General features: G+C 42.9%; 1 protein-coding gene and 1 pseudogene across 1 annotated transcript in view; one reads left to right on the forward strand and one right to left on the reverse strand.

The window, feature by feature from the left end:
* Positions 1 to 500: 500 nt before the first annotated feature.
* LOC142205038 (NAD-dependent protein deacetylase sirtuin-3-like) lies at positions 501 to 6,043 on the forward strand (annotated as a pseudogene).
* Positions 6,044 to 12,966: 6,923 nt separating this feature from the next.
* The window catches only part of RIC8B (RIC8 guanine nucleotide exchange factor B), a 43,105-nt gene continuing 28,926 nt past the window's right edge, over positions 12,967 to 27,145 (reverse strand). The window contains exons 5-10 of the mRNA XM_075274884.1: positions 26,759 to 26,909; positions 25,920 to 26,015; positions 25,372 to 25,516; positions 23,869 to 24,013; positions 19,442 to 19,561; positions 12,967 to 14,533 (exon numbers count right to left, since the gene is read on the reverse strand). Coding sequence (XP_075130985.1) covers positions 14,422 to 14,533; positions 19,442 to 19,561; positions 23,869 to 24,013; positions 25,372 to 25,516; positions 25,920 to 26,015; positions 26,759 to 26,909 — 769 coding nt within the window. The 3' untranslated portion in view covers positions 12,967 to 14,421. The remainder of the gene's footprint in view (positions 14,534 to 19,441; positions 19,562 to 23,868; positions 24,014 to 25,371; positions 25,517 to 25,919; positions 26,016 to 26,758; positions 26,910 to 27,145) is intronic.

Here is a 27,145-nt window from a genome sequence, read left to right on the forward strand (position 1 = left end):
TGTACTGGTAAGCAGCAAAAAACGTTTATTCCTCAATTCCACCTCATTCTGCCATTTTCTTATGGGTTTTGTTTTTATGGCTTCCACTCTGTGGTAAAAATGCTATATTGGCTTTATTGTCCAGGTTGGTACAATCATTGATGCTAAATTCATAGTTTTGTTTTTTCATGTTTTAATAACTTTACAAAAAATTCGACATTTTGAAGAAAGAAAAAAATTCATTGAATCACCAAATTCTGACCCCTGTAACTTTTATATGAATGGTTCTATGTAAGTCCTGTATATCTTATTTTTTGGAGGGAGGAAGAGTGTCGTAGTACAGCATTTACTGTATAGGACAAATGTTCTTATTTTAATAGTTTAGGCTTTTTTTTTTGGACATGGGGATGCCTAAGGTGTGTGTTACGCACGTTTACATTTATGTGATCTAGCGAAAGGGAATTTAAACTTTAGGGTATTTTTTTTTTTTTTTTTTCTGTTTATGAACAAAGCTAACTACTATGAAGCGTGTTACCTACACTTTCTCCCCTACAAAAATGGGCACAGATTGTCTTGAAAAACGGAACCAGAAGCCTGAAAAGCAAACCTCTAGCAGTTCTTCAGATAAGAGTAGTTCCTTGAAGACCAGGGAACAAAAATGTGGTGGAACATCAAAAAGTACATCAAGTCAAGGCCCAGATAAACTCTTAGTAAAGAACATCAACAGACTCTCTGTGGCTGAGGAACAAGCAAGGTGAGGGTGAACAACTTCAATAAAAAAATTATGGTTTGATGTTTTGAGTACCCCTCGTCTCATGCTGGTTCTTTGAGGGGACACCAAATTCAGGAGGTCCTCCATTGTAGTAAATGTTGGAATCTGTCCAAAGGTTATACAATGTCCATACAAGTTAACCTTTTTTTTTTTTTTTTTTTTTTTTTTTTTAGAATAAAGCAGAAGACAAAGTCACCGATGGACAAGAAAATGCCCCGACTTCAAAGTCCACCATTACCGATGGAATGTTGTGCGTTGGCTGACATTGCTCACCTGATTTTGAAGAATGTTTGCAAGAAGATAATAGTCATGGCGGGGGCTGGAATAAGTACAGCAAGTGGTATACCTGACTTTAGGTGAGTAAATGCTGGATCCAGAGATAGTAGGATCAACCAACTACCAACTTTCAGGGGTTTTTTTGACTATTGGTAGGATGGTTACAGTAGTTGGTGACAGGGGCATAACTAAAGGTGTTTGGTTTGAGAAGGCATGTGGGAGACTGAGCTTCTACACCAAGGCCCAGTCCATCTGTAGTTTAGCAGCATTTGCATTTCCCTTTCTATTTGGGCCCAGGCCTCTGAAGATTTGATCAAAACATGGCGTTTTAGTAATGTAGTAAGTGTCTCCTTCTGTGCCATGGAATCCCTTCTTGACGACTGTCTATGCTGCTGATCAACTGATTGTCATGGCAGTCAACTTTTTTTCCTTTCTGACAGTGGAGGGCTGTGTCAACATATACTCAATCCAGTGCACCAGAGGTTAGGAATAACAAACCTAGGATGTACAAACTGCCAGTCGTCATAGGAAAACGGGAAGGAGATCAAAAGTTTATCCATCTCTAATGTGATGAGGGTGATGGGGTTTTTTTTGTTTGTTTTGTTTGTTTTTTGAGCTTAGTTGCAAACATGACCCCTATAGTTAAGCCAGTGATTGGTTATTTATAAGCCGTATTTTATTTATATTAGTGACATGGCTTGTCCAGAAACGTTTGCTTTCTTACATAAGTGGTGACATGCCTGTCCAACCCTATTAACTTTAGTGAAAATGAGCTGCAATACCAGACACAACTTATGGACTAGCGTGGCACCATTTCTGGGGAGAAAAGAAAGTAAAAAGGTTTGTAGCTGAGAAATACTGACTTTCATTTTGTCATAGGACCCCGGGCTCTGGCCTATACGACAACCTGCAGAAGTACAAGGTCCCATACCCAGAAGCCATCTTTGACATCGATTATTTTACCTACAATCCTAAACCTTTCTTTGCCCTTGCCAAGGAATTATACCCAGGAAAATACAAGCCAAATGTTGTTCATTATTTTCTGCGGCTTCTGCATGAGAAGGGCTTATTGCTGAGATGTTACACGCAGAACATCGATGGACTAGAGAGAAGTAAGAGCTTATAGACCAACCATAATTCAAAATTTGACTAGTGCAATAGCTCCAAATCTCTCACTTATCTAAACAGTTGAATATGAAATGCCTGCAGCCACCTCTAGAGGTAACTTAAAGGGTACTTGAGTTTTTATGAAAAGTTGAAATATATGCAGGGTTTTGAGTCTGTTGTATGATCGGACATCATATATTAAGACTTGTGTAGCCAGTCTTTCTATTCAAAGAAATAGCTGCAAAAAATATAATATAGGAGATCCAGGAACATGGGAATGCAAATATAGGCATGATGCAGCTTAAGATTACTGACAAAGAATATGACTATCTGTAGCAGCCAGAAGTCGATACAAGTACATAGTTTTATTAATAATAATAATTGTTTATATAGCACCATTAATTCCATGGTGCTTTACATTTGGGGGTTTACATACAGTACACAAAATATACAGGTAAATATAATACTATTATAATATAATAGTGATCGACTAATGTGCATAATGTTTAGTCTTTTGCATAAAGCAAGCAGTTTACAGACCTGTGTAGAGGTTATGAGGAAAATCAGTCCCTCCCCTCTGCATTCACTGTGTGTAGAGCGACCAGGCCCTCCTCCTTTCACTCACTCTTTTCACTTATCTTCATGCCTCAATGGACAGGACTTCCTTAGTAATAGGGAGTGAACTGCAAATTCAGAAGACCCCCTACCCCCTTAGTGGCATGAACTTTAGCAAGGTTTTAAAGAGCACACTTTTAATGTTCAGTATGTTTTGGGCCAGAATCACATACTCTATTAAATGAAACAAAGTTGTCTGAAAAGTTGGTGACCATTTAAAGGATTACTACAGACAAATATATTGAAGTTCAATGTGATATAAATCTGAATTTGATCAGATATTATCTAACTCTATGGAGTGGCTAAATTGAAACTCTAAACAAAAATTCTCCTCTTTTCAGTGGCTGGGATCCCTCCAGAAAAGCTTGTTGAAGCTCATGGGACTTTCTCCTCTGCATCATGTCACCTGTGTTATACACCTTTCCCTGCAAAAAAGACTCAGGTATGGACATGACTAGAGGAACTTTCCTCTTCCTAATTTTTCTAGTCCAGTATTTGAAAATCATGGCTGCCTTCTTCCAAAATTTGTGCCATACATATCCATAGATTGTGTGAACCTTCTCCTCCGCTCCACGTACTCCAATAGAATGAAGCTACAATACCACACATAACCCATTTAAAGCTGTGGCACGGTTTATGGCGTAAGAAAAGCAGCCATATTTTTGGAAACCTGGATACCTTCTATAGATCACTGCTCCCTTCTGAAGAATGTCTGCCTGACCCTAAGATTGAGGAAAGTTCGTTCTTGTACCGTGTTAGCCAGTGGGTTGGAAATATAAAAAAACAAAAAAACTTGATAGTCTTCAGTAGTTAACTTTTTAATGGCTAACTCATAATGATGACACATTACTGACGTTTCGGAACCTCATGGGTCCTTTATCGAAGTAAATTTAAAACATTTCTGAAGGATGCATATTTATATACAGAGAGGGCACATAGGGTTTGAATTCCAGGAGGGGGGGGGTTTGTTAGTAATTGGTAGAGACAATGTAAACACTTACAGGTCCTTATCAGTTCACACATTCCTGTAAAGAGACATGAAACTCTGTGACAAATTCAATCCACACTCCAGTGTCTGAAGCAGGGTCATGAATTTACAGTAATGAATGCGTCGTTTTCTTTGATCTGAAATTCCCTCTCAAAACCAAAATTTTCATGTGATCAGTGATATTATGATCCTCATTGCAGAAATGTTTTGATACGGGAAGGTCCATTCTTCGTTCTTTAATTGTATGGCGATGTGAGTTCATACGCATTCTAAGTTGCTGTCCGGTCTCTCCAACATACAGATTATCAGTGGAACATTTGGTGCATATTATTAAATACACTACATTGGGTGTACTGCAGGTGAACGTACCTGGGATTTTATATTCCTTGTTCAAGCTGTCATGTATTGAAGGACATGGAGGTGGTGAAAATTTTCATTTTAAAGGTTTTTCATGCCTTGTATCTTATGACACTAAAACTTTTTTTTTCCTTAAAAGGATCTCATTATGACTGGCATTACCCCTCGTTGTAATGTCTGCTATGGAGTGGTGAAGCCGGATATTGTTTTCTTCGGCGAAGACCTTCCAAAATGTTTTTATCGCTTTTCCAAAGATTTTCCCAGGGCCGATCTACTCATTGTAATGGGGACATCATTAAAGGTAATTCCCACAATATTTGCTCCTATTCATAAAACCTATGGATCTGTCCTATGTATTGAACTGGTATGTCAAGTTAAATAACGACAAGCATACTCTTAAAGAGGACCTTTCACCACCTCCTACAGGCCCAAATCTTTACATTCAGTAGGTGCTGATCTACAGATTGCATCACAGCTGGAAATTTTTCTCTAGCCCCACCATTCCTGAGTAATTTCTTGTATTGGTGAGATTATGCTCTTCTGTCAGGTGAGGGTCCTGAGCTGGAGCAGAAGGACAGGGACCACCCACCTGACAATAGAATGCGTAACTGTGCTGAAGCGGTTGCTTAGGAATGGTGAAGGCTAGAGAGAAAGCGCCAACTGTACCCAAATTGGTGGAGGCACCTATTGAAGGATGCAAAGAGATGGAGGTGGTGAAAGGTCCTTAAACGTCATGTAAATGGCTTTTACTAGATCAGGGTAACGGCATGTGGTGAGATCGGTGCTGAGATTAACGGCACCAATCTCTAGCTCTGAGGGCACATACGAGAAAGCTGACATTGTGCTGAATTCAGTGCTCTGTTGGTTTTCTAGCAGTATATAATACCACACATTGAGGACATGAAGGATTCTCTTGAAAGGGGACCGATCATAAACTTTAGGGACACTAAGCCACACCCCTAGTTTATGTACAGGGTAGCTTGGTTGCTTAAATAACTCTATTCTAATGCAGTCCCTGGTTTCAACAAGAAATGCCTCTATTCTTATCGAGCATGATCAGACTCTTCTTTGGTGCTCCCAACACTTGTGCTGCTCGCTTCATTGAGTGAGAGAAAGCTCAGCTCTGCATCCCTGTGCGTGCACCTGAGGTCAGGAGCAAGAATGGTGAAGCCAAGATGTACTAAGCTTCAGTAAAGAACTGCGCAGACTTATTGTGGCTATAGATAGTGATTGGTGGCTTGGTGTCCCAAATGGTTGTACGAACCTATAGGTAGTTTAGACTTTAGACAACTGTCATACAAATCCGCACCCCTAGGTGAGTAAGTTATGGTGACAAGTACTCTTTAAATTGAACCTGTCATGGACTTTTGGGGTCACTCTAGACTCCTTATAGTCCAACCTCACTTCACACTAGACTAGAAGCTCTTCTCGTTGCCGATAATGGTGTCCACAGATCAGTAGGTTGGTATCAGAAATGGATCTTTTTAAGATCCTAGTCTATACATCAGCCTGATTTCCTAGTCCAAAAAATGGTCGGTCAGATGGGACTTCTTGAATCCATGTTCTGAGATGCTGAGCTCCTGCCTCCTTGTAGCTGTACTCTGCACTATATTGAAGCCATGGGTATCTGGGACTCCTAGTGTCATAAATCTCTATTATTCAAGGAGTTTGAACCAAGAAACTTGGCCCATATTTTAATTTTTTTAACGTTAAATCATGCTGTGTTAATTCCTCAGATTGAACCCTTTGCCAGTATTTTAAATGATTTGCGCCCAAATGTTCCACGGCTTCTGATCAACCGGGATGCTGTGGGCCCATTTAAGGATTATCCATTAAAGAACACAGATGTGGTAGAGCTGGGTGAACTTTGTGCGGTCACCAGGAAGTTTGTGAGAGCCCTGAACTGGCAGGCGGACATGGACGAAATCATGAAATCTCACAAGATCTAGGCAGGTATTGTATCATGTATGTTAATCCTGCATGCTTCAGGAGAACTGTGGGGGAGGGACCTGGCGTTGCTGCTGAATATGGCACACAAATTAAGTTTTTTTTGTTTGTTTGTTTTTTGTTTTGTTTTTTAATAGAAAGGGATCATAGTTCATGTGAAAGCAGCCTTACAGAGATCTATGAAGCTATGGGTTCAGTACAGTTGAGGGCTCATTCACCTCTGCGCCGGCACTCCGTACTTCAGGTTTCCGTTTCCTGCATAAAACAGAGCAGGAGATGGAAACCTGCAGGAGTCTGTCACCCATTCATTTGAATGGGTGAGAAAGATGTCTGGCCGTGAGCGTTTTATGCTCTCCGCTGCAAAACCGGGTTTTATAATCCGGACACAGTCAGACATGCAGTACTCTGTGTCCGGATTAAAAAAAACTGATTCGCGGCGGAGAGCATAAAACGCTCACCGCCGCTCATGGCTGGACCCGGTCTGTGCTTTCCGTCTTCTCGCATGCAGAAGACGGAAACCACAGAACGGACAGCTGAACGCAGGTGTGAACCTAGCGTCAGTCAGGAAATGATGCCAACATGGGGACAGGTTTCCCGGCCCAAACATGGCAGTCTGAGAAGCCTTAGGGTATGTTCACACATCAGTATGCCATCCGTCTGGTTGAATTCAGTTTGACAATTCAAAACGGACTGATGCACATACTGATTGTATACTGACACCTTTTTATGCTGATGGCAAACGTTCTCCATCCCCTAGAGGACAGATAAGGGGATTAAAAGTAGCAATTGTCAGCAGAGTAGAGATAATGAGATATAATGTCCTTATGTCCTCCTTATCTCTACTCTGTTGACAATTGCTACTTTTAATCCCTTTATCTGTCCTCTAGGGGATGGAGAACGTTTGCTATCAGCATAAAAAGGTGTCAGTATGTAAGGGCTCGTTCTGCTCTCCGTACTGCAGGTTTCCGTTTCCTGCATAAAACAGAGCAGGAGACAGAAACCTGCAGGAGTCTCACCCATTTATTTGAATGGGTGAGAAAGCTGTTCGGCCATGAGCAGCAGTGAGCGTTTTATGCTCTCTGCCGCGAAACCGGGTTTTTTAATCCGGACACGTCTGACATGCAGTACTGTGTCCGGATGAAAAAATTATTTCGCGGCGGAGAGCATAAAACTCTCACGGCTGGACCCGGTCTGTGCTTTCCGTCTTCTGGCATGCAGAAGACTGAAAGCACAGAACGGAGAGTAGAATGCAGGTGTGAACCTAGCGTCATCAGTATGTGTATCAGTCCGTTTTGAAGTGTCAAACTGAATTCAAACGGACGGATGGCATACTGATGTGTGAACACAGCATTAGAGGGATTGTCCAAATCTGAGGTTTTCCTGACCTGAATAAGGTACAGTGCAATATCTCTCACAATCTGTCAACAGGGGTGGGGATTTTTTCTAGAACAAAGCAGCTGTGTTAATGTAATCCTGATCAACCCTTGTAAACAAAACATGAATGTTTTTTTTTAATTTTTTTTTTTATTTCCCCAGTGTGGAATAAATCTCCCAAAACTTCAGACTCCAATCAATCTCCCAACTGCTAGACAAGATGTCCATTAAACCAGATAAGATGGAGACCTGGAAGATGTAATAGAGCTCTGCAGGGGATGGGTTCCCTATTAGAGATGAGCGAACACTGTTCGGATCAGCCGATCCGAACAGGAAACACCCATAGAAATGAATGGAAGCACCTGTGATACCGGCCGCCGGCAAAGTCAGCATCACAGGTGCTTCCATTCATTTCTATGGGTGTGTGCTGTTCGGATCGGCTGATCCAAACAGTGTTCGCTCATCTCTATTCCCTAAAGAGCTAATGTATCATTTTATATACTGTGACACATGTGGAGATTCTTTTTAAATTTTAAACATATTTTTTTAAAAAACAAAATTAAAAGCTTAATATTTGTAAATGCAATTTAAAGTTATTGCCCATAATTAAAGGGTCTAAACGTTTTTTTTTTTTTCTTCAGAAACAGTCTCTTGTTCACAAGGTCTGTCAGATATTGCAATTCAGCCTACTTTAATGGGAGTAAAATGCAATACCAGACAAAATATATGGACACCAGTGGTGCAGTTTCTGGAGAAAATCAGACTCTAAAAATAAATAAATATTTTAGTCTTGGGCCTCATTCACGCATCTGCAGACATGTGAGGTGTGTGCTGTCCATGGCTTTTCAATCTGTGAAAAGCAGATAATTTTTTTTTTTTTTTTTATGTACCCATAGACTTTTTGTAATCAAGGAAAAAAAAAAAAACTTGGTTAATGTATTGAAAGAAAATGGGTCTATGGCATCTGTTGAGAATGCCGCCAACTCGTATACATGATATGCAGACATGTGAAAAAGGCCTTATGGAGGTGTTCAAACGTTGGAATCTGTCTCCAAATCTACCTGAAATGCTACCTAAATTACCCTTCCATTCACTTCTATGGAAGGCAGTAACTTTATTTATTTTTTTTTTTTTAAAAAAAACATTCTGCTCATACTTCAGATGGGTTCTACCTATTGACCTAAAATTGAATTTTCTGCTTGACAAATTCAGCATCAAAAATCCCTGTGAACCAGCCCTTAAAGGGGTTTGCCAAGCTTTATAATTGACCTCTCCTTATGGGTCCTTAGCCGATCAGCTAAGGACCCATTGTTTTGCGGAGTGGGTACTGCAGCCTTTTCAGTACTGATCAAGGACCGCGCCATAAAGTGGTTGTACTTTGTATCTCAGGTCATGTGACTGAACACTGCTGCTTCAAACAGCTGATCTGTGGGGTTCATGGGTTTCAGACCCTCAGTCTTCAATTCTTGACCTATCATGAGGATAGGTCGTCAAATAAGTCCTGGAAAACGCCCTTGACCCATTCTTTTCTATGGGCCCATACACACTGTGAATTTCATGGTCTATAGAACCAGTGCTATTCCTGTACTATTTTGCGGCCCTTGCTTCCGTGGCTCCTAGTCCTTTAATGAAAGGAACCGCGGAAACACCGCCTGTGCTTCTAATTCACTGCCACCCGCTTGCAGCGCAGCAGTCTGCAGCCGGCCTAATAGAGTAAGGCCCCAAGCAGTGATCCGATGTTCTTTTGATCTGCCCCCACTTGGCCTGCACACTAGGTCATCTGTATGAGGCATAAGGGTCTTAGGTTTTATCTCTGTACTTTATACCTCATGTGTCATACGTACTCATTGTTTTTGTGATTGTTCATTTATGTCAGTCTTTTACTTGTCTTATTTATAGATCTTGTTTTCTACTTACAAGACTGTAACCTTTTTAAACTTGTAGCCAAAGAATGTTGTAAAATTTTTCAATAAAACTATTTTCTTCATGAAATTTCCGTGTAGTGTCAGATATAAAGATCATTCATCCATCTTTAGGTACAAAATTCTGTGAATATTCCTCCTTAAACCAAGTTGAGCTTGTGGTGTTTCTTTTTGCTAATCTAGAAGCAGAGTTGAAGGGGGTCCAAAATGCCTCCCTAACCAATGTGTCATGTAGGGGCCTTTATTGGGAACAGACACATACCTTTGTGACTACAGACCTATGAAGCAATGTAGAAAGAATCCATCTTTTTATGGATATAAGGCCCCCACCGATTACTTTGTGGCCAGACTTACCAGATATATGCCTTCAGACACCCGAGATGAGACGGAGGCTGCAAAAATGTCATGGGAAAAGAAGACACCGGGCACAGATTCCATAGAGTTTGGAGCATTTGTAAATCTGCCAAATCTGGTTCCACCCCACAGTGCACTTGAAGGGTTGATCTGCATTGTTTCATCAGTTGTGGTTAAAGAGGTTTCTGCTTCTATTAAAGCCTATGTGGCTTGATTGGTTTGGGTGGCACTTTGGACCTGACTTGCTCCCTTGAAAGCATACCTTGGATGACACTTTAAAATAAGCTACCATGTGTCTGTGTATTATGTTACTGGCAATGTATGAAATCTGGCATTGTATAGAAAGCCGAAAACTAGCTGGCAATGTGTGAAACTATTCTATAGAATGCCAAATGAGGGGCAGTACAGTGGCTCAGTGGTTAGCACTGCAGCCTTCCAGTGCTGGAGTCCTGGGTTCAAATCCTACCAGGAACAACATCTGCAAGGAGTTTGTATGTTCTCCCCGTGTTTGCATGGATTTCCTCCCATACTCCAAAAGACAAGCAAGGCACATGACTTTGAACCTGCCACCCATGCGAGATACATGACGGTCGCTGCCTCAGGCTTAGAGAAAGGACTTAGACTTTGAACCTCAGGCTTAGAATTAGTTGGTTGCTTGTGAGTGTCCATGAAAACGGGGGAGGAGCAAGCTGTAGTGTTGTAGGACATGAAACTGTTTGAACTGTCCAAAATTTGAGGGAATGCTGCTAAAAACAGTATTTTCTTAAGCAAAACTACCGTATTTTCCGGCATATAAGACGATCCCCAACTTTTCCAGTTAAAATATAGAATTTCGGATATACTTGCCGTATAAGACTACCTCTTCTGTGGAGTACTTTTTTTTTTTTTTTTTTTAATTTATTTGCTTTCCAGTCCTGAACCATCTTTTCTGTAAAGGAGGGTTCACACTACCGCCGCTGTCCGCCCTGGGGGTTCCGTCCTAAACCCCGGAGAAACTGAACAGGCGGCGGCTTGCCAGCGGTCTGCTTTACAACCCATTCATTTTAATGGGTTGTAAAGCAAACTGCCGGTGTCCGTATGCGGCCTCTCTGCCTGGATAACTTTTTTTTTTTTTTTTTTTTTTTTGAGGCGAAACTGTGGAAAAAAAAAAATGGAGGTTTGGCACTTTTGATGTTCACTGTACAGGAAAAATATTTTATAAGTAGACTGGGCATTTTCGGACATAGGGGTAATATGTGTATGTATCACAGTAGTTTTCTACTTTTATATGTAGTCTAGGGAAAGGATGTGATTTAGAACTTTTTTTTTTTTAACTATTTTTATTAGTCCCCACCTAGGGGGCATCATAGACTAGCCACGATAGTAATATCACTATGACTACTGAAGGCTCCCAGTTGTCACCGGAACAGGTCGGCTCTTGCAAACTCTCCACGCAGGAGCCGGCCTGCAACTTTAAAGGTATGGGGCCACTTTGTGGACGGGAGTGGGTTTAAGTTTTAATGCCCGGAATCAAAGTACATTCTGATTGCAGGCATTAGCATCAGGCCTCCGCGTATAGCTCCACTCCTGCTGCTGCAGGAAGCCAGCGGCGGCAGGAAGGTTGCAATCCCACTCCTCCACCCCCGTATACCCGGGGTATAAGATGACCCCCCAACTTTTCAGAAAAGTTTTGGGGGTTAAAAACGTCTTATACACCGGAAAATACGGTACTTACCAGAAGTTAATCAATGATGTCCAAAAAGCCAGACTGACTACTATGACTATTGGTTTCTGCCGATCCGAACAGCCGATCCGAACAGCATGCTCGCATAGAAATGAATGGACATAGCTGGCACGCAGGGGGTTAAGCGGCCGGCCGCCGTCAAAACGGAAGTACCAGGTGCATCCATTCATTTCTATGGAGCGTGCTGTTCGGATCAGCTGATCCGAACAGTACTCTCATCTCTAGTCAGTACTATACAGTATTGCGTCACAGACTCTTATTTCATGAAGCTCATTTGGCTTTTGGACACTGAGGACATGATAGATTGTTGAAAGAACTTTCAATGAAATAAGTCACCGTTACACATCGTCATATTGAACTGTACATCCACCTTTGGGAACCTTCTTGCCAGCAAAAAAAAAACCAAAAAAAAAAAAACATAGCATTTGTCATACCTCAACCAACTGACCCCTAACGCCTTTCTGTGCACATTATATTACACCATATTGACCCCTGCACACAGTATTATGTTCCATTGTGGACACACATGAACAATTATTATACTCTGGGGTCTGAAAAGACCTCAGAGTATAATAATCGGAGACCCGATCTTACCTATCTCCCGACTCCCCTGCATTCTCCATCGCTGTTGGCCATCTTCCGGGATGCCATGTGACCGAAGCCCTGCATCGCAGGTCATATGATTTCATATGATAAGTAGGCCGAAGCCAGCCTGGAGAGGTAAGTAACGGGTTTTTTTGTTTTTTTTTTTAAACCTCTCCTGGGCCTCCGATTGTTCTACTTAGGGGGGGTCGTCCAAAAAGACCCCTGAGTATAATAGTGCTTGTGGGGCCCGCACCGTCACTCACTGGTCCCGGACCCTGCCAGGATCGGTAAGTAAATAGGGCCCGTTACGGAATATTAAAATAAGAAACGCAGGGGTAGCGGCTGTTGCCGGGCCCCCTAGTGTCCCAGGCCCTGTGGCAGCTTCTACCACGGTAGTTGCGCCACTGGCCAAACCAGTAGATCTATTCCAAGAGGAATAGAATCCCAGCTGTGGACAGCGCTGTTTCAATCTAGGTTCTGGGTAATCACTCTTTAAGGAGAGAGCACGACTGGGATTCTGTTCCTTTTGGAATAGATCTACTGGTATGGCTAAACCTCACATCATAGCAATAGGCTTGTTGAAAAAGTCATGCACGATGTTTAAAGGGGCTGTCCGAAAAGGGCAGCAAGTAGAGGCATTGTTTTCCAATTTACATCCTGGTAAAAATTTGCATATTTCCCATAATTCCCCAGTGGAGAGAAAATGGCTTGAAGTCTCCATATGCCTGTAAAGGTGCTCTCTACTTGAGTGATATTATCCCCAGAACCCTACCTTGAAGTCTGTGTCCTACAGTCACCACTAGAGGGAGCTTATTGCATGATATCAAGCAACATGTTATAGAAATCTCAACTGAATTATACTGCCCCCTACAGACAAGAACATACCATACATTTAACTTCATTCTATACAGGATCTGTATTATAAAAACTTGGGTGTGTGCCAAAAAACCCTCAAATAACGTGCACAAACTGGAAAAGTCATTTTATTTCAGCAGTACAGTCTCTATAACCAGTACATAAGTGTGTACATGTATAGATCCCAGGCTGTAGGATATGGATAGAGCTTGTGAGGCTTAGTGGTCTGGTACTTACATCCCAGTGTGAGCAGTGACACTAATCCATAATGGTAGAGATTACTGATATGATATAATACTGACTGACAATGGATCACATCAAAATACAGTTGTCTAATATAAGCAAGTAGTATCCTCCTTCTGGCTCAGATTAAGTCCTGCTGTAGTTTTATGTATCTGCAAGAGCATTTCCCATACCATACTTAAATGCCCTCTAAAAGGGGTACTCCAACTCTCAGCACACATTGCCAATTCACTAGAACAGCGCAAATAAGTTTCACTCCCATAAAGTCTGAATGGAACAGCCACATGAGTGCTCGACTGTCACTATTGAAACTCTTCCATTGTGGGGGTTGTGCATGCAATGTCAGACCATAGACTGGGGGTCTCAGCAGTTGGACCTCCATAGCTTAGTGGATAGTTTGAGTTTTTCAGACTTATAAATTCACCCATCCTAAGGATAGGTCACCAACTTAAGATCAACGTGGTGACCCCTTCCCATCAGTGTTTGGGTGGTCTCTTCACAGGAAACAAAGTACAGTAACTTATTTATACAGTGGTTGTGCTTGGAATTGCAGATCAACCCAATCAGGCCATGTAACCAATGAATTTGATGTCATATGACCTGTGAAACAGCGGGAGTGAGCGTCGCTGCTTTCTACTAGCCATAGGATAGTTCATGAATATTAGATGAAACAACTAGTACCCCCACAGATCAGCTATACCAGCACATCACATACCAGGTGCTCCCTTGCTGTAGTGGCAGGTTTTGGTACTGTAATACTGCCTGACTAAACAAAGTGAGAAGCATAACAGCCAAAGTGTAAACATTACTGGTAACCGTAATGTCCTGGTGCAGGGGTCCTGTGTGCTGGATCGCCACAGGTCTAATTTTGATGGTTTATCTTAAGGATAGGCCATTTAAGAACAGAAACCAGATAATCCAAGCTTCAACTCCTCTTACATGGCAATTTTGTCTAGTGCAAGGGACGGATCAATAGACATATTGGCTATTCATGTTTGTGGGCAAACTAGGACTACCGGTATGAAAGTTTCAGTTGTGGCCATACTAGCAGGCAACCAGCTTTTTCCAAAAAAAAAAAAGTCTTTCCAGGACTTGCATATTGATGTATAGCTTTTGGATAATGTCCAAACAAGCTCTTAGGTCCTTGGGGTTTTTTGGTGGGGGGACCTTCTAGGGACATTGGAAATGTAACAAAATTTTATAAATTCATATATATTATTTTTTAATTCAGACATATCAAGAGTATAAATAGCAATCTCACTGTAGGAAAAACAACAAAAACGAGAAGAAAATAATAAAAAAAAAAAGTACAGCAGGTGAAGATCTAGTCTGAATCTGAACTGTCTGGCGCGGCCATCTGTGTATAGCGTACGGCTTCTTCCAGCGGAGCCATCGTCCCGTCAGGTCTCACTCCCATCGGTTTAATGATATCTTCTCTGAAAGACAAAGTTAAAAAGATCTATTCAGTACCGGATAATAAGATGGACGCTGCTTCCTCCATAGACCAGGGCAGCATTAAAAAAAACCCTGCCAGACAATGTTTAACCACAATGACTGGGGAAAGAATGGGCGCCACTCGGGTGCAGTTGCTGCCGTCCAATTAAAGGCGATGCTTTATGAGTAGCGGACAAGGTGCAAGGCAAGGGGCTGTATATGTTTGGGTTTTTTTCTAACTAAAATGACTTGTCCCGGATCCCGCACTAATTCTGCGCCAATTAAATAGGTGGCTCGATACGTTTCCTATTTATTTGTAGGATGAGGGAGTTGGTGGAGGAACGTTCTGCAGGCACATCCTCTAGTGGTGCTTGAAGCCCAGTCGATTCACTAGGAATTAGCCGACCTTTTGTCTGCGCAGGTTTAATTACGGAGCTGACAATCAGTCTAATCCTTTTAAGGTTCCCGACAGCTCTCCAGTATTAATCCAATTATATCTGCCCCGCACGGCAGTGCCGCATTTACAAATCACTCAGTATAGAGGTACAGCTCATATAGGAATTCATTTCCATAAACCAAAAACTGCAGACGTACCAAGATGTGTACTAGACCCTATAAGACATGATCCTATGGTACTGCCACAAACAAGGTGGGTACAAAGTTCTCATAATCAGAACATCCCATCTCAATTCTACTTACGTAGATTTATTAGGGAGCAGCACAGTGGCCACCAATAGGACCAGGGTGTAGGATAGGGTAATAAAGCCTACTTCATGATTCCCCACTGCTCTCTTCCACCCCATTTCCTGATATTTCCAAACCCACACACATGAGGTGGCCATCCGGCCGATCACTGGCTGAAGCAGGTCATTGGCAATTGGATGAATGGGCACCCTGTGCCGAAACATCACAGCGATTGGAGTAGCAGGAGAACATGGCGAGTGAACTATTATATTAACAAGCCCATATTTTGCCATTACAGACACTTGGTGCATGATTGGCGCTCTATTCACTGCTATGGTCCTGCACAGACTACAATCTCCAGCAGCCCCATAGAAGACAATGGAGTGATGGCCACTCAAGTGCAGGGGCTATACATTCACAGGGAGGCTTCCAGGAGACTTTCTGACCTCCATTCTCTCCAGTGGTCGGATCTCCAGCGATCTGACACTTATTTCCTGTCCTGTGGATAGGGGATAAAGGTCTGTAATGGCAAAACCCCTTTAACTTTATTCTTCAGGCTTTAAAAACCTCTCCCGCCACTCAATAGGTATCCATATAGCAGAATTTAACACTAGGCAAAAGCAATCCTTCTTAGTGCAGGGTCCCCGGGGGTGGAGCATGACACCATTAAGACGGCTCCATTAAAAAGGTGAGACATAAGACTTAGGACCCCATTCTTATTATTTGTGGTACCACCACTTTAAAGTGAATCTCCACTATGGACAATTTCTGCTTTTCAAAGGGGCTCCCTGAGAATAAATTGATTAGAAGGAGCCCCCGCCTGTGACCCCCAGCAACCTCGCAGTAAGTATTCCGTTTCATTGTACCACCGCAGGAGAAATTAAAGGCGTTTTCTGGGACTAAAATATTGATGACCTATTCTTAGACTAGGTCATCAATATCAGATTGGTGGGGTCAGTCACCCAACAACCCCATGACCACTTGTTTGAAGAAGCGTTGTGGCTTCTTTTCTACGTTCTAAGCACAGCATTGTACATTGTATAGTGACTGTGCTTAGTATTACAGCTCAACCCAAATCACTTGGATGAGACTGAACTGCAAGCAGGCTGATGGACATGAGATCACATGGCCTCCTGTGAAGTCTGAGTAGCATTGCTTCAAACAGCTGTTTTACAGGGTCCCTAGGAATATGACAACCCCCAAATCTTCTACTGATGACTAGGGATAGATATCAAACATTCTAATCCTGGACACCCATTTAAAGACCCATTTGTTTTATCAAAGATACTTATCCACAGGCTAGGGAATAAGGGTCACATACTTGGGGTTCAACCACTGGGTCCCCCCGCATTCTCCCTATCAATAAAGCACCACTGCATTTGCATGACCAGCCCTCCATTCACTGCTATTGGGCCGCTGGACTCTAATCTTTGGTAGAAGAAGTCAATGGAGCGCCAGTCATGCAAACGAACTGGTGCATCATTCACATGGAGGAGATAAGGAGGACATTCAGTCTCCTGTTCTCTTCATCTCTGAGGGAAGCAGAGACCCCCAGCGATGTGACACTGAGAATAGGGTGCAAGTGTCTTTAATGGGACAACCCTTTAGGTAATACATAATAGTCATTCAAATCAATGGTGTTGCTTGTGTAATGCCCAACAGGAAGAGAGAATCTGTCTATCCTGCATTAACAACTCACTGAATAAACCAGGTGTAGTACTCGTTTTCCCCTGTGGCGGTGCTACAAAGAAACTGAATACTGCTGCCAGGATTCCCTATAGATTACAGCAGTAGACACTTTCTGACAAGCCGGGGAATGGACTCTCTATAGAATACAGATAGTAGACACAATGTATAAAGCGTTTTGCAAAACTTTACTGTAATTGCCAACATCCTATATCCAGCCACATTCCTTCACCGGCTTCCAGGTCTCCTTAGAGGACACGTCCATTCGCCTACAGCTTTAATTAGATACGTACCTGAGAAATCACTATATCTCCATCTATGACCTTTCATCCTGACAGCCACAAAGACACCAAAGCGCGCTTCTTCCCATCCACAATTAATGACTGTCTGCAGTGAAGCAAGCGCCATTCACCAGCCGGTGCTCTTATCCCACAATACTGAGCCCCCGGCCCTATTAATATTTGGTGTTAATTGAAGTCTAAATACCGGCAATACCTTCTATTCGCTTTCTATGACGCGATTTTGTTTTGTCGACGGCTACAAAGAGCGACAACAGCATTGCCTTAACAATTAGCCTGTAATTATGTCTCTTTAATGAGCGGGCCCGCACAGGCCGTCCGTTCTCTTATATCCTCGCTCGCTATACTGAATATATTACAGAACTTGGCGATAATTGGACCCGATTCTTCCACTGTAGGATTCCAAGTACCAACAAAAGGTTGGCTGGCAGCACGAAACCTTAACTAGAAGCCATTGTGATATATAGAAAGCGCGGCATTCACAACAGCTTGCTTATTAAAGCTATAGGTGGACAGACAAAGGAGGAGAGAAGCAAGGAAGGGGGTGGGGGGTGAAAACACGACCAGGGAGAATATGAAATATAATAGGCTGTATACGACTAATGTTAGTCATGTCTTAAAGTGACAGTAAATGTTTAGAAAAATATCAAAAGAATTCTGCAGTCAGGTCAGAGACGGTCACACCGGTTTGCACATTCTGTATAATATGTAATGTTAGTGAATGGGAAGGCTTACATTTTGTATAAGATTTAAAGGCATTGCCTGGATTGGAAAAATGTTGCATTTGTGTGAATAGGGCTGAATTGTAATACCAGACACAGCCCAATGACAAGTGTGGCACTATTTCCAGAACAAGGTGCAAACTGGGCCCAATGGTAGAGGGATCTCCCAAGGGACATCCATGCATTTAGGGTACTGTCTGGGGCTGCTCCGACTTCAAATCATCCACATCCATCAGGCGCAGATGACTACAATGGTGAAGCAGAGAGTCATTCGCTCCCTGCTTCAGCCCCTGAGGGGACAAGAAGAGGGGGCAACAGGAAGCAGACAAGAAACTGTGGGGGCAACTGGATGGAAACAGGGTAGTGTCTAAAGGGCCATGGGGGGGGGGGGTTAGGTTTATTGTTGCTGTCCCAAACATACAGTAAATACGGAATTACAAGCCATCCATTCAAATACACTATTTGCATTGACAATTTAGTCTGATGAATAAAGGGGGGGGGGGGGGGGAAGTTGCCTTTAAGTCAATAAGAACAGCTGCAGTATTCTGTCCAGAAGTGCCACTAGTAAAGGGGTTTTCTGCTCCAAACCGATTACCTCTCCACATGATATGTCATCAGTACGTGATCTGTCAAGTTCCAACACCTAGACCTCGCACAGATCAGCTGTCCTAGCAACCTGCAGGTGCAGGAAGCTGCTAGTGGATGGGGAGTTGGGGAGTGCATGTAGCAACACAATTCCCGTGAACCACCCATATGCAGTGGGCAGAGCTGTCGTGCTACTCATATATATATATATATATATATATATATATAAGCGGCGCTGCATGTGCTGCTGCCTGTCCACTAGCAGCTTCCGGAACCTGACAGATCGCATATGGATGCCTTATCAACATTAGTTTGGGGAGGGGGGGGGGAAGGAGGTCTCTTCACCACCTCCAACAAGTCCAGCTTTTTGCATACTTGAATAGGCGCCGCTCCACTGATTGAAGCGCAGTTGGAATTTTTTCTCTAGCCCCCTCCGTTCCCGAGGAATCTGTGCTGTCAGTTTTGGTGCCTGAAATACTAGTTAGACTCTGTACTGTCAGGAAGGCGGTGTCAGGCAGACGCAGACAAGTGAGCTCTGACAATGGCTGCCTCTGATTGGAGCTCTGAATCACGCCCCCCTCTCTGACACTGCCCTTCTAACATTACAGAGCTTAAATAGCACATCAGACACCAAAAGTAACTACATTGGTTGCTCAGGAATGGTGGGGGCTAGAGAGAAAATTACAACTGTGCTAGAATCAGTGGAGAAGCAGCAATTAACTTATGATAAGAACTTGAATTGGAGAAGGTGGTGAACATTCTGTTTTATGCAAAACTTTAGATAGGGACTGCAACACCAATGCTGTGGCCTCTTCATTCTCAGGTTTAGTTGGGGTCAGGCAAACCCCCACCAATCCATAAAGTGATCCTAGGTTCATGCCCCTATATTAACATTAGATTTTGTAGATTTTTCTGTATAACTTTATTTCTGTACCTGGAGAGTTTGTCAAACATGTTTACAAGTTTCATCGCCTCATATTCCTTCTGCTCCTCAGTCATTTCATCTATAGGATTTGGCAATGGTTCCTCCACGTGACCCGTGATTAGGTTAATGCTGGAAGACAAAAATGGTCATTAGGATTATATTTCACTATTCAATAGATTAAAGAGGTTTCTTACTGAGAATTACTTATTGATAACCTATACTAATGATAGATCATTAATATGTGATTGGTAAGGGACTCACATTACATGTGGTCATGGGTGAAGAGAAGCTGTGACCTCTTCTTTAACCCTTAAGTATTATCATGGTGTCTATCACGAAAACTTGGTGATCTTCAGTAGTTGATACCTTTTTAATGGCTAACTCATAATGATGACAAATGGCTAACGTTTCGAAGCGCAGAGGCTCCTTTGTCAAAGCAAATTTAAAAACATTTTTGAAGGATGCATATATATATATATACACAGAGTAGGCACAAAGGGTGTTAGATTTCAGGAGGGGAGGGGGGGTTTTTAGTAGTTGGTGAGACAATGTAAGCAATTGGTGGAGACATTTGCTAGAGACAATGTGGTAATTGGTGGAGACAATGTAAACACTTACAGGTCCTTATCAGTTCACACGTAACTATAAAAAGACATGAACCCCTGTGATGCATTAAGCCCACACTCTAGTGTCTGAAACAGTGACATAAATTTATATTCATGTATGCGCCTTTCTCTCTTAGATCTGAAATTCCCTCTCAAAATCAGAACTCACATCGCCATACTATTAAAGAACAAAGAACTGACCTTCCCGTGTCAAAACATTTTTGCAGTGGGGACCACAACATCACCAATGACATGAAAATTCTGATTTTGAGAGGGAATTTCAGATCTAAGAGAGAAAGGCGCATACATGAATATAAATTTATGTCACTGTTTCAGACACTAGAGTGTGGGCTTAATGCATCACAGGGGTTCATGTCTTTTTATAGTTACGTGTGAACTGATAAGGACCTGTAAGTGTTTACATTGTCTCCACCAATTACCACATTGTCTCTAGCAAATGTCTCCACCAATTGCTTACATTGTCTCACCAACTACTAACAACCCCCCCTCCCCTCCTGAAATCTAACACCCTTTGTGCCTGCTCTGTGTGTATATATATATATATATATATACATCCTTCAAAAATGTTTTTAAATTTGCTTTGACAAAGGAGCCTCTGCGCTTCGAAACGTTAGCCATTTGTCATCATTATGAGTTAGCCATTAAAAAGGTATCAACTACTGAAGATCACCAAGTTTTCGTGTTTTTTTTTTAATATTTCCAACCCACTGGCTAACACGGTACAACAACGAACATGGTGTCTATCATAATGATATGTGTATGGTAGTGATGTATGATAGGCATCATGGTAGTACTTTTTTATTTATTTATTTTTTTTATTATTTATTTATATAGCACCATTAATTCCATGGTGCTTTACATTTGGGGGTTACATACAATACACAGAATTTACAGGTAGATATAATACTAACAATAACCGATTGGCACAGTGGGGTAGATGGCCCTGCCCGCGAGGGCTTAGTGTCTATAAGGGAAGGGGGAAGAGACAGAAGGAGAGGGGGAGACTGTAAAGATGGCGGTGCGGTGATAGTGTTATTGGAGGTTGTAGGCCTTCCTGAATAGGTGAGTCTTCAGGGCCTTCTTGAAGCCTGTGATTGTGGGGGTCAGTCTTATGTGTCGTGGTAAGGAGTTCCAGAGTATAGGGGATGCACGGGAGAAATTTTGGAGACGGTTGTGTGAGGAGCGGATGAGAGCAGAGCGGAGTAAGAGGTCGTTGGAGGATCTGAGGTTACGTGTGGGCCGGTAGCGGGAGATTAGTTCGGAGATACTGTATATGGAGGGGACAGGTTGTGGATGGCTTTGTATGTTAGCGTTAGTAGCTTGAACTCAATTCACTGGGCTATAGGTAGCCAGTGGAGGGACTGGCAGAGGGTTAAATACCATGTACAACTCTTTACATATAGTCGGCGACTGCAGCTCAACCCCATTCACTCAAATGGAACTGAGTTGTTACTGTACCATATGACCAATGAACATGACGTCATTGGTACCAGGAAGAGGCTGCAGGACTCGTGAATGCAGTGGCCTCTTCCAACAGTTGATCTGTGAACACTTGGGGGTCCGACACCCACCCATCACATACTGATATCCTTAGGATAGGTTAAGTCATTAAAAGGGTTATACCATGTGGTGAGAATGTGAGGTCCTTTCCCCGCTGCTCATTTAGCCTGACCACAGCCAAGCTGGATGTAGTTGTGAATGGTGGTGGACAGCGCTCTCGTTTACTTCAATGACCCTGTTCTCAGGATCAGATCCGTACCAATCCGATATTTATTCTCTATTCTTTAACATTATATATAACCATCATGACTGATCTTACTATAATTAGTACACTGCAAAATAGCAGAAGGAGTGGCATTGTGTAGCTGGGCCGCAGATGTTACTCACCGCTCTCCAGAAAATCCCTCACCGATACCACAATCCAGTAGCTCTTTGCTGGCGGGGAGCTTGAAATCTATAGGATTCAGCCTGAATACCATTCTTGTCAAAGGAGAAACCTGTCCCAATTCCATTAATAAATATCCCCTAGTGTTTTTGCACTTTCTGTAAGGTGCATCTCACCAGAGGGCTATGCCCAGTACTACCCAGACAGTAGGATTCCCTTAGTGGGTTCTTTAGCTTTGGCAGTTTTGTACATCAGTGACCCAGAGCAGTGTTTCTCAACTTTTACGAGAGAAGTACCCCTTACTACGAAAATATAATAACCAAGTGCCCCCAAAGTAGTGATCACTAATAACTAGAGTTGAGCGAGTACTGTTCGGATCAGCGATCCAAACAGCACGCATGCATTGAAATGAATGGAAGCACCTGGTGCTTCCGGTTTGACGGCGGCTGGCCGCTTAACCCCCCTCGTGCCGGCTGCGTGCATTGATTTCAATGCGTGCGTGCTGTTCGGATCGGCTGATCCGAACAGTACTCGCTCATCTCTACAAACTATTAATAAAATGAGGCCTCATTTGGAGCCTACGTTAACAATTATGTAATAGTCTCCTCAGTGACCACATGTGTAGTGCAATAGCCCAGTCAGTGCCCCACTTGTAGTATAATGGGCCTGTTAGTGCCCCCATGTGTAGTGCAATAGCCCAGTCAGTGCCCCACGTGTAGTATAATGGGCCTGTCAGTGCCCCCATGTGTAGTGCAATAGCCCAGTCAGTGCCCCACGTGTAGTATAATGGGCTTGTCAGTGCCCCACGTGTAGTATAATGGGCCTGTTAGTGCCCCCATGTGTAGTGCAATAGCCCAGTCAGTGCCCCACGTGTAGTATAATGGGCTTGTCAGTGCCCCACGTGTAGTATAATGGGCCTGTTAGTGCCCCCATGTGTAGTGCAATAGCCCAGTCAGTGCCCCACGTGTAGTATAATGTGGCCTGTCAGTGCCCCTATGTGTAGTGCAATAGCCCAGTCAGTGCCCCACGTGTAGTATAATGGGCCTGTCAGTGCCCCCATGTGTAGTGCAATAGCCCAGTCAGTGCCCCACGTGTAGTATAATGGGCTTGTCAGTGCCCCACGTGTAGTATAATGGGCCTGTTAGTGCCCCCATGTGTAGTGCAATAGCCCAGTCAGTGCCCCACGTGTAGTATAATGGGCCTGTCAGTGCCCTCATGTGTAGTGCAATAGCCCAGTCAGTGCCCCACGTGTAGTATAATGGGCTTGTCAGTGCCCCACGTGTAGTATAATGGGCCTGTTAGTGCCCCCATGTGTAGTGCAATAGCCCAGTCAGTGCCCCACATGTAGTATAATGGGCCTGTCAGTGCCCACACGCTCTATATAATGTCCCCATACTCAGTATAATGACCCTCACACTTCAGTACCTCCAACCCTCCCGGTATTGGTCCTAGGATGTATATTTGTGTAACAGATGACCTCTGTGACAAGGAATTACCCCTGTGGATCAATAAAGTATTCAATTCTAATAGTAGTTCATGGTGATGAACCCCAAAAAATACCACTGGTGGGGGCTCTCATCGCTGCGCATACTCCTGGACATGCCGAGGACCCGTGTCTTCAGAACCACTGACCTAGAGTAACCTGTATGATCTTCAAGTGCTGAAGGGCAGGCACATGTACGGCCACTTCCTTGTTTACATGACTACACAAAAGGGTTTAATCTAAATGGCAGCTAAAACTTGGCATTACGTAAAATTTATGGCAGGGTGGAGATTACCAAGAACTGTTGTACAATGCAAGCAATTCATTATTCCAAACTTTATGACCATGATACACCCAATGTCACTTTATATCCAGAAATAACAAATACAGGATTATACGGTACACTAGATAGATGCAAAAATAACTGGATAGATAGACTTACTTTGGTTTTGCTTTGATGTATTCTTCAGTATCCGTATCCTCATCATCAGAATACCAGCGATCACCTCTCCCACCGGCTAGGAGACCTCTAGCAGCAAGAAGCCCAGCAGCATTTCCATAGCCAGTATATTTCAGCAGGTTATCCACTACGAGAACAATAAAAAGTCAGCACAAATATATACTTAACACCCAAAATATATAGGTTTATATGATAGTGGAGAGAAGCTGAGCTCTGTGATATATATAGGATTATATGATAGCGGGAGAGAAACTGAGGTATGTGGTATATAGGGTTATATGATAGTGGAGAGAACCCGAGCTCCGTGATATATAGGGTTATACGATAGAGGAGAGAAGCTGATCTCTGTGATATATAGGGTTATATGATACAGGAGAGAAGCTGAGCTCTGTGATATATAGGTTTATATGATAGTGGAGAGAAGCTGAGCTCTGTGATATATAGGGTTATATGATGGAGGAGAGAAGCTGAGCTCTGTGAAATATAGGGTTATATGATACAGGAAAGAAGCTGAGCTCTGTGATATATAGGGTTATATGATAGAGGAGAGAAGCTGAGCTCTGTGATATATAGGGTTATATGATAGAGGAGAGAAGCTGAGCTCTGTGATATATAGGGTTATATGATAGTGGAGAGAACCCGAGCTCCGTGATATATAGGGTTATACGATAGAGGAGAGAAGCTGATCTCTGTGATATATAGGGTTATATGACAGAGGAGAGAAGCTGAGTGAGCTCTTTGATATATAGGATTATATTATATGATAGAGGAGAGAAGCTGAACTCTGTGATATATAGGAATATATAATGGAGGAGAGAAGCTGAGCTCTGTGATATATAGGAGCATGTTATGGAGGAGAGAAGCTGAGCTCTGTGATATATATAGGCTTATATTATTTAGATAAGTATTTCTGAGTATAAAACACAGTAAATCTGAACAGAATTCCTAGGAAAGACAATGAGAGTCCTGATCACCCCGCTCATACAGGATGACGCTAGGTTCACACCTGCGTTCAGGGTCTCCGTTCTATGGTCCAGGTCCGGCCGTGAGCGGCGGTGAGCGTTTTATGCTCTCCGCCGCGAAATCAGATTTTTTTATATCCGGACACAGAGTACTGGATGTCCGACTCTGTGTCCGGATTATAAAACCCGGTTTCGCGGCGGAGAGCATAAAACGCTCACTGCCGCTCACGGCCGGACAGCTTTCTCACCCATTCAAATGAATGGGTGAGAGAGATTCCTGCAGGTTTCCGTCTCCTGCCTCTGTTTTAGGCAGGAAACGGAAACCTCAAGTACGGAGTGCCGGTGCAGATGTGAACGAGCCCTGACTGACACTGATACAGGGGGTGCTGTTAAAGTGTGGGCGGGGTAATCAGGACTCTCACTTTCTATTCTAGGAGTCCTGCCAGGATTTACAGATCAAAGTGTTCTGTAAAAAGATGTGCTAATTAACCACCAAAAACTCAGGTCAGTACAAGTCAATTACCTCTCTCTTTGCAGAGAACAAACAAAAATTCGGCAGCAATCTGCTTGACTCCTAAATCCACGTGGGTCATCAATCGCACCAATTTGTTCCTCACAGTTGTCCCCACTTCTGGTCGATTGGAGACATCCCTTAGTGGTGGGAGAACCTACAGGAAAGTGAAACAAACAGGTCTGTGAAAAAAGAACCTGACAAACTGCGAAATTCAGCATACCTGGATGGTGCAGGAAAGGAACCAGAGAAGTACTGAATCAAAACATTCACTAAGGACCTCTACTGGCTGAAAAGGGCAATGCTGTGACTATGCTATATGCATATTATGCAGCAACGACAGCAACATAAAAGGGATAAAAAAGCGCAATTTTTATTTTTTTGCAAAAATTTGCAATTTTTTCATGACAGAAAACTGGTGTACAAGTTATGTTATATCTGCTCCAATGTGTAGTAAACAGAGGAATAGGACATCATTGGCCACACACTTTGATAGCGCCATTCCCAGAATAGACGTTTCCTGCACTTGTGAACATAAATTCGCCGTATACGGATGTTACCTCGGCTTTGATGTACTTCCGGATGTGTCTGTGCGCCCTGGAACATTCTGTTAGTAAGCTAAGGACAGGAGTGAGGCCTTCTCTGTAGCTGCATCCCTGAGATAAGATGGAAAGAAAGAGACAACTGCGTGATTCTAAGCAGACTGTATATACACAGGAAATACAACGTAAATTAACTTAAAACCAGCTGCGCCGCGATAAACTGCAGCCAGACACAGGAGGACGGGCTCCAACGAAAGACTAAATCATCAATTAAGACTATTGGAACAAACAGCGGGCTACACGCCACCATACATACTGGGATCATGGTTGGGTCAGGGGTCCCTTGAATGGAGCGGTCATTCCCATGTGGCTGGGCAGGCATGGATGAGGCCCCAAAGGTGAGACCTCCACTCACCATAAAGTGAAAGAATATCTCAGCGACATACCACTTTATACCATGGGAATACCCCTTTGGTCAGTTTTGAACCGCGTCCAGTTGCAGCTTTAAAGAGGTTATCCAGGATTATGTCCATTGTACAGCGGCTGTGCTTGGTATTGCAGCTCGTCCCGAGTCAAAATGAGAGACTGAGCTGCATCATGGCCAAAGGCGCTTTCTCTTGACCTCATACTTGTAGGATTTAACATTTACAGCTGTATCCTCTACCCTCTGACTACAGAACATATGTATTGTCTGTAGTCAGGAGCCTATTGGGCGACTACAGACTGCCATAGCAAGTAGCCCATACCCATAGTCAGAGGATGTATGGGCAGATGATGTCATACAGATCCAGCATATTTTAGACAATTGCTTTGTAAGTGATCCCCTAAGATTCAGGAGACGCTCGTGGAACAGATACCTTGTCAATTCTCTTCTCCATGAAATCCAGAATGAGCTGGATGGCCTCCATGTCTGGATCATTGTTATTCGCAGACATTTCTTTGCCAGCGGGGCTGATGAGAACATCCAGGCAAGAAACAGGAACGTTGCTCAACAGATTGATCGTATTGCTGGGGAGATAAGGAGAAACAAACATCATAACTAATAACTATAAACCGCAGCACAGGATAAGGACTGTAGGGGGCACATCTGCAAAACCCACAAAATATCAGAACTAAATAACTCTGGTCTTCTATTACATCGATCTCCCACCATCCATACATTGAAGAGGTTCATGTATTTTCCTATAGGCAGGACCTAAACCTGGAATATCTTTGATTATTGTGCATGAATAGAATGCTATACC

Source organism: Leptodactylus fuscus, chromosome 5, assembly GCF_031893055.1.
Source record: "Leptodactylus fuscus isolate aLepFus1 chromosome 5, aLepFus1.hap2, whole genome shotgun sequence".
In the NCBI taxonomy this organism is placed as follows: Eukaryota; Metazoa; Chordata; class Amphibia; order Anura; family Leptodactylidae; genus Leptodactylus; species Leptodactylus fuscus.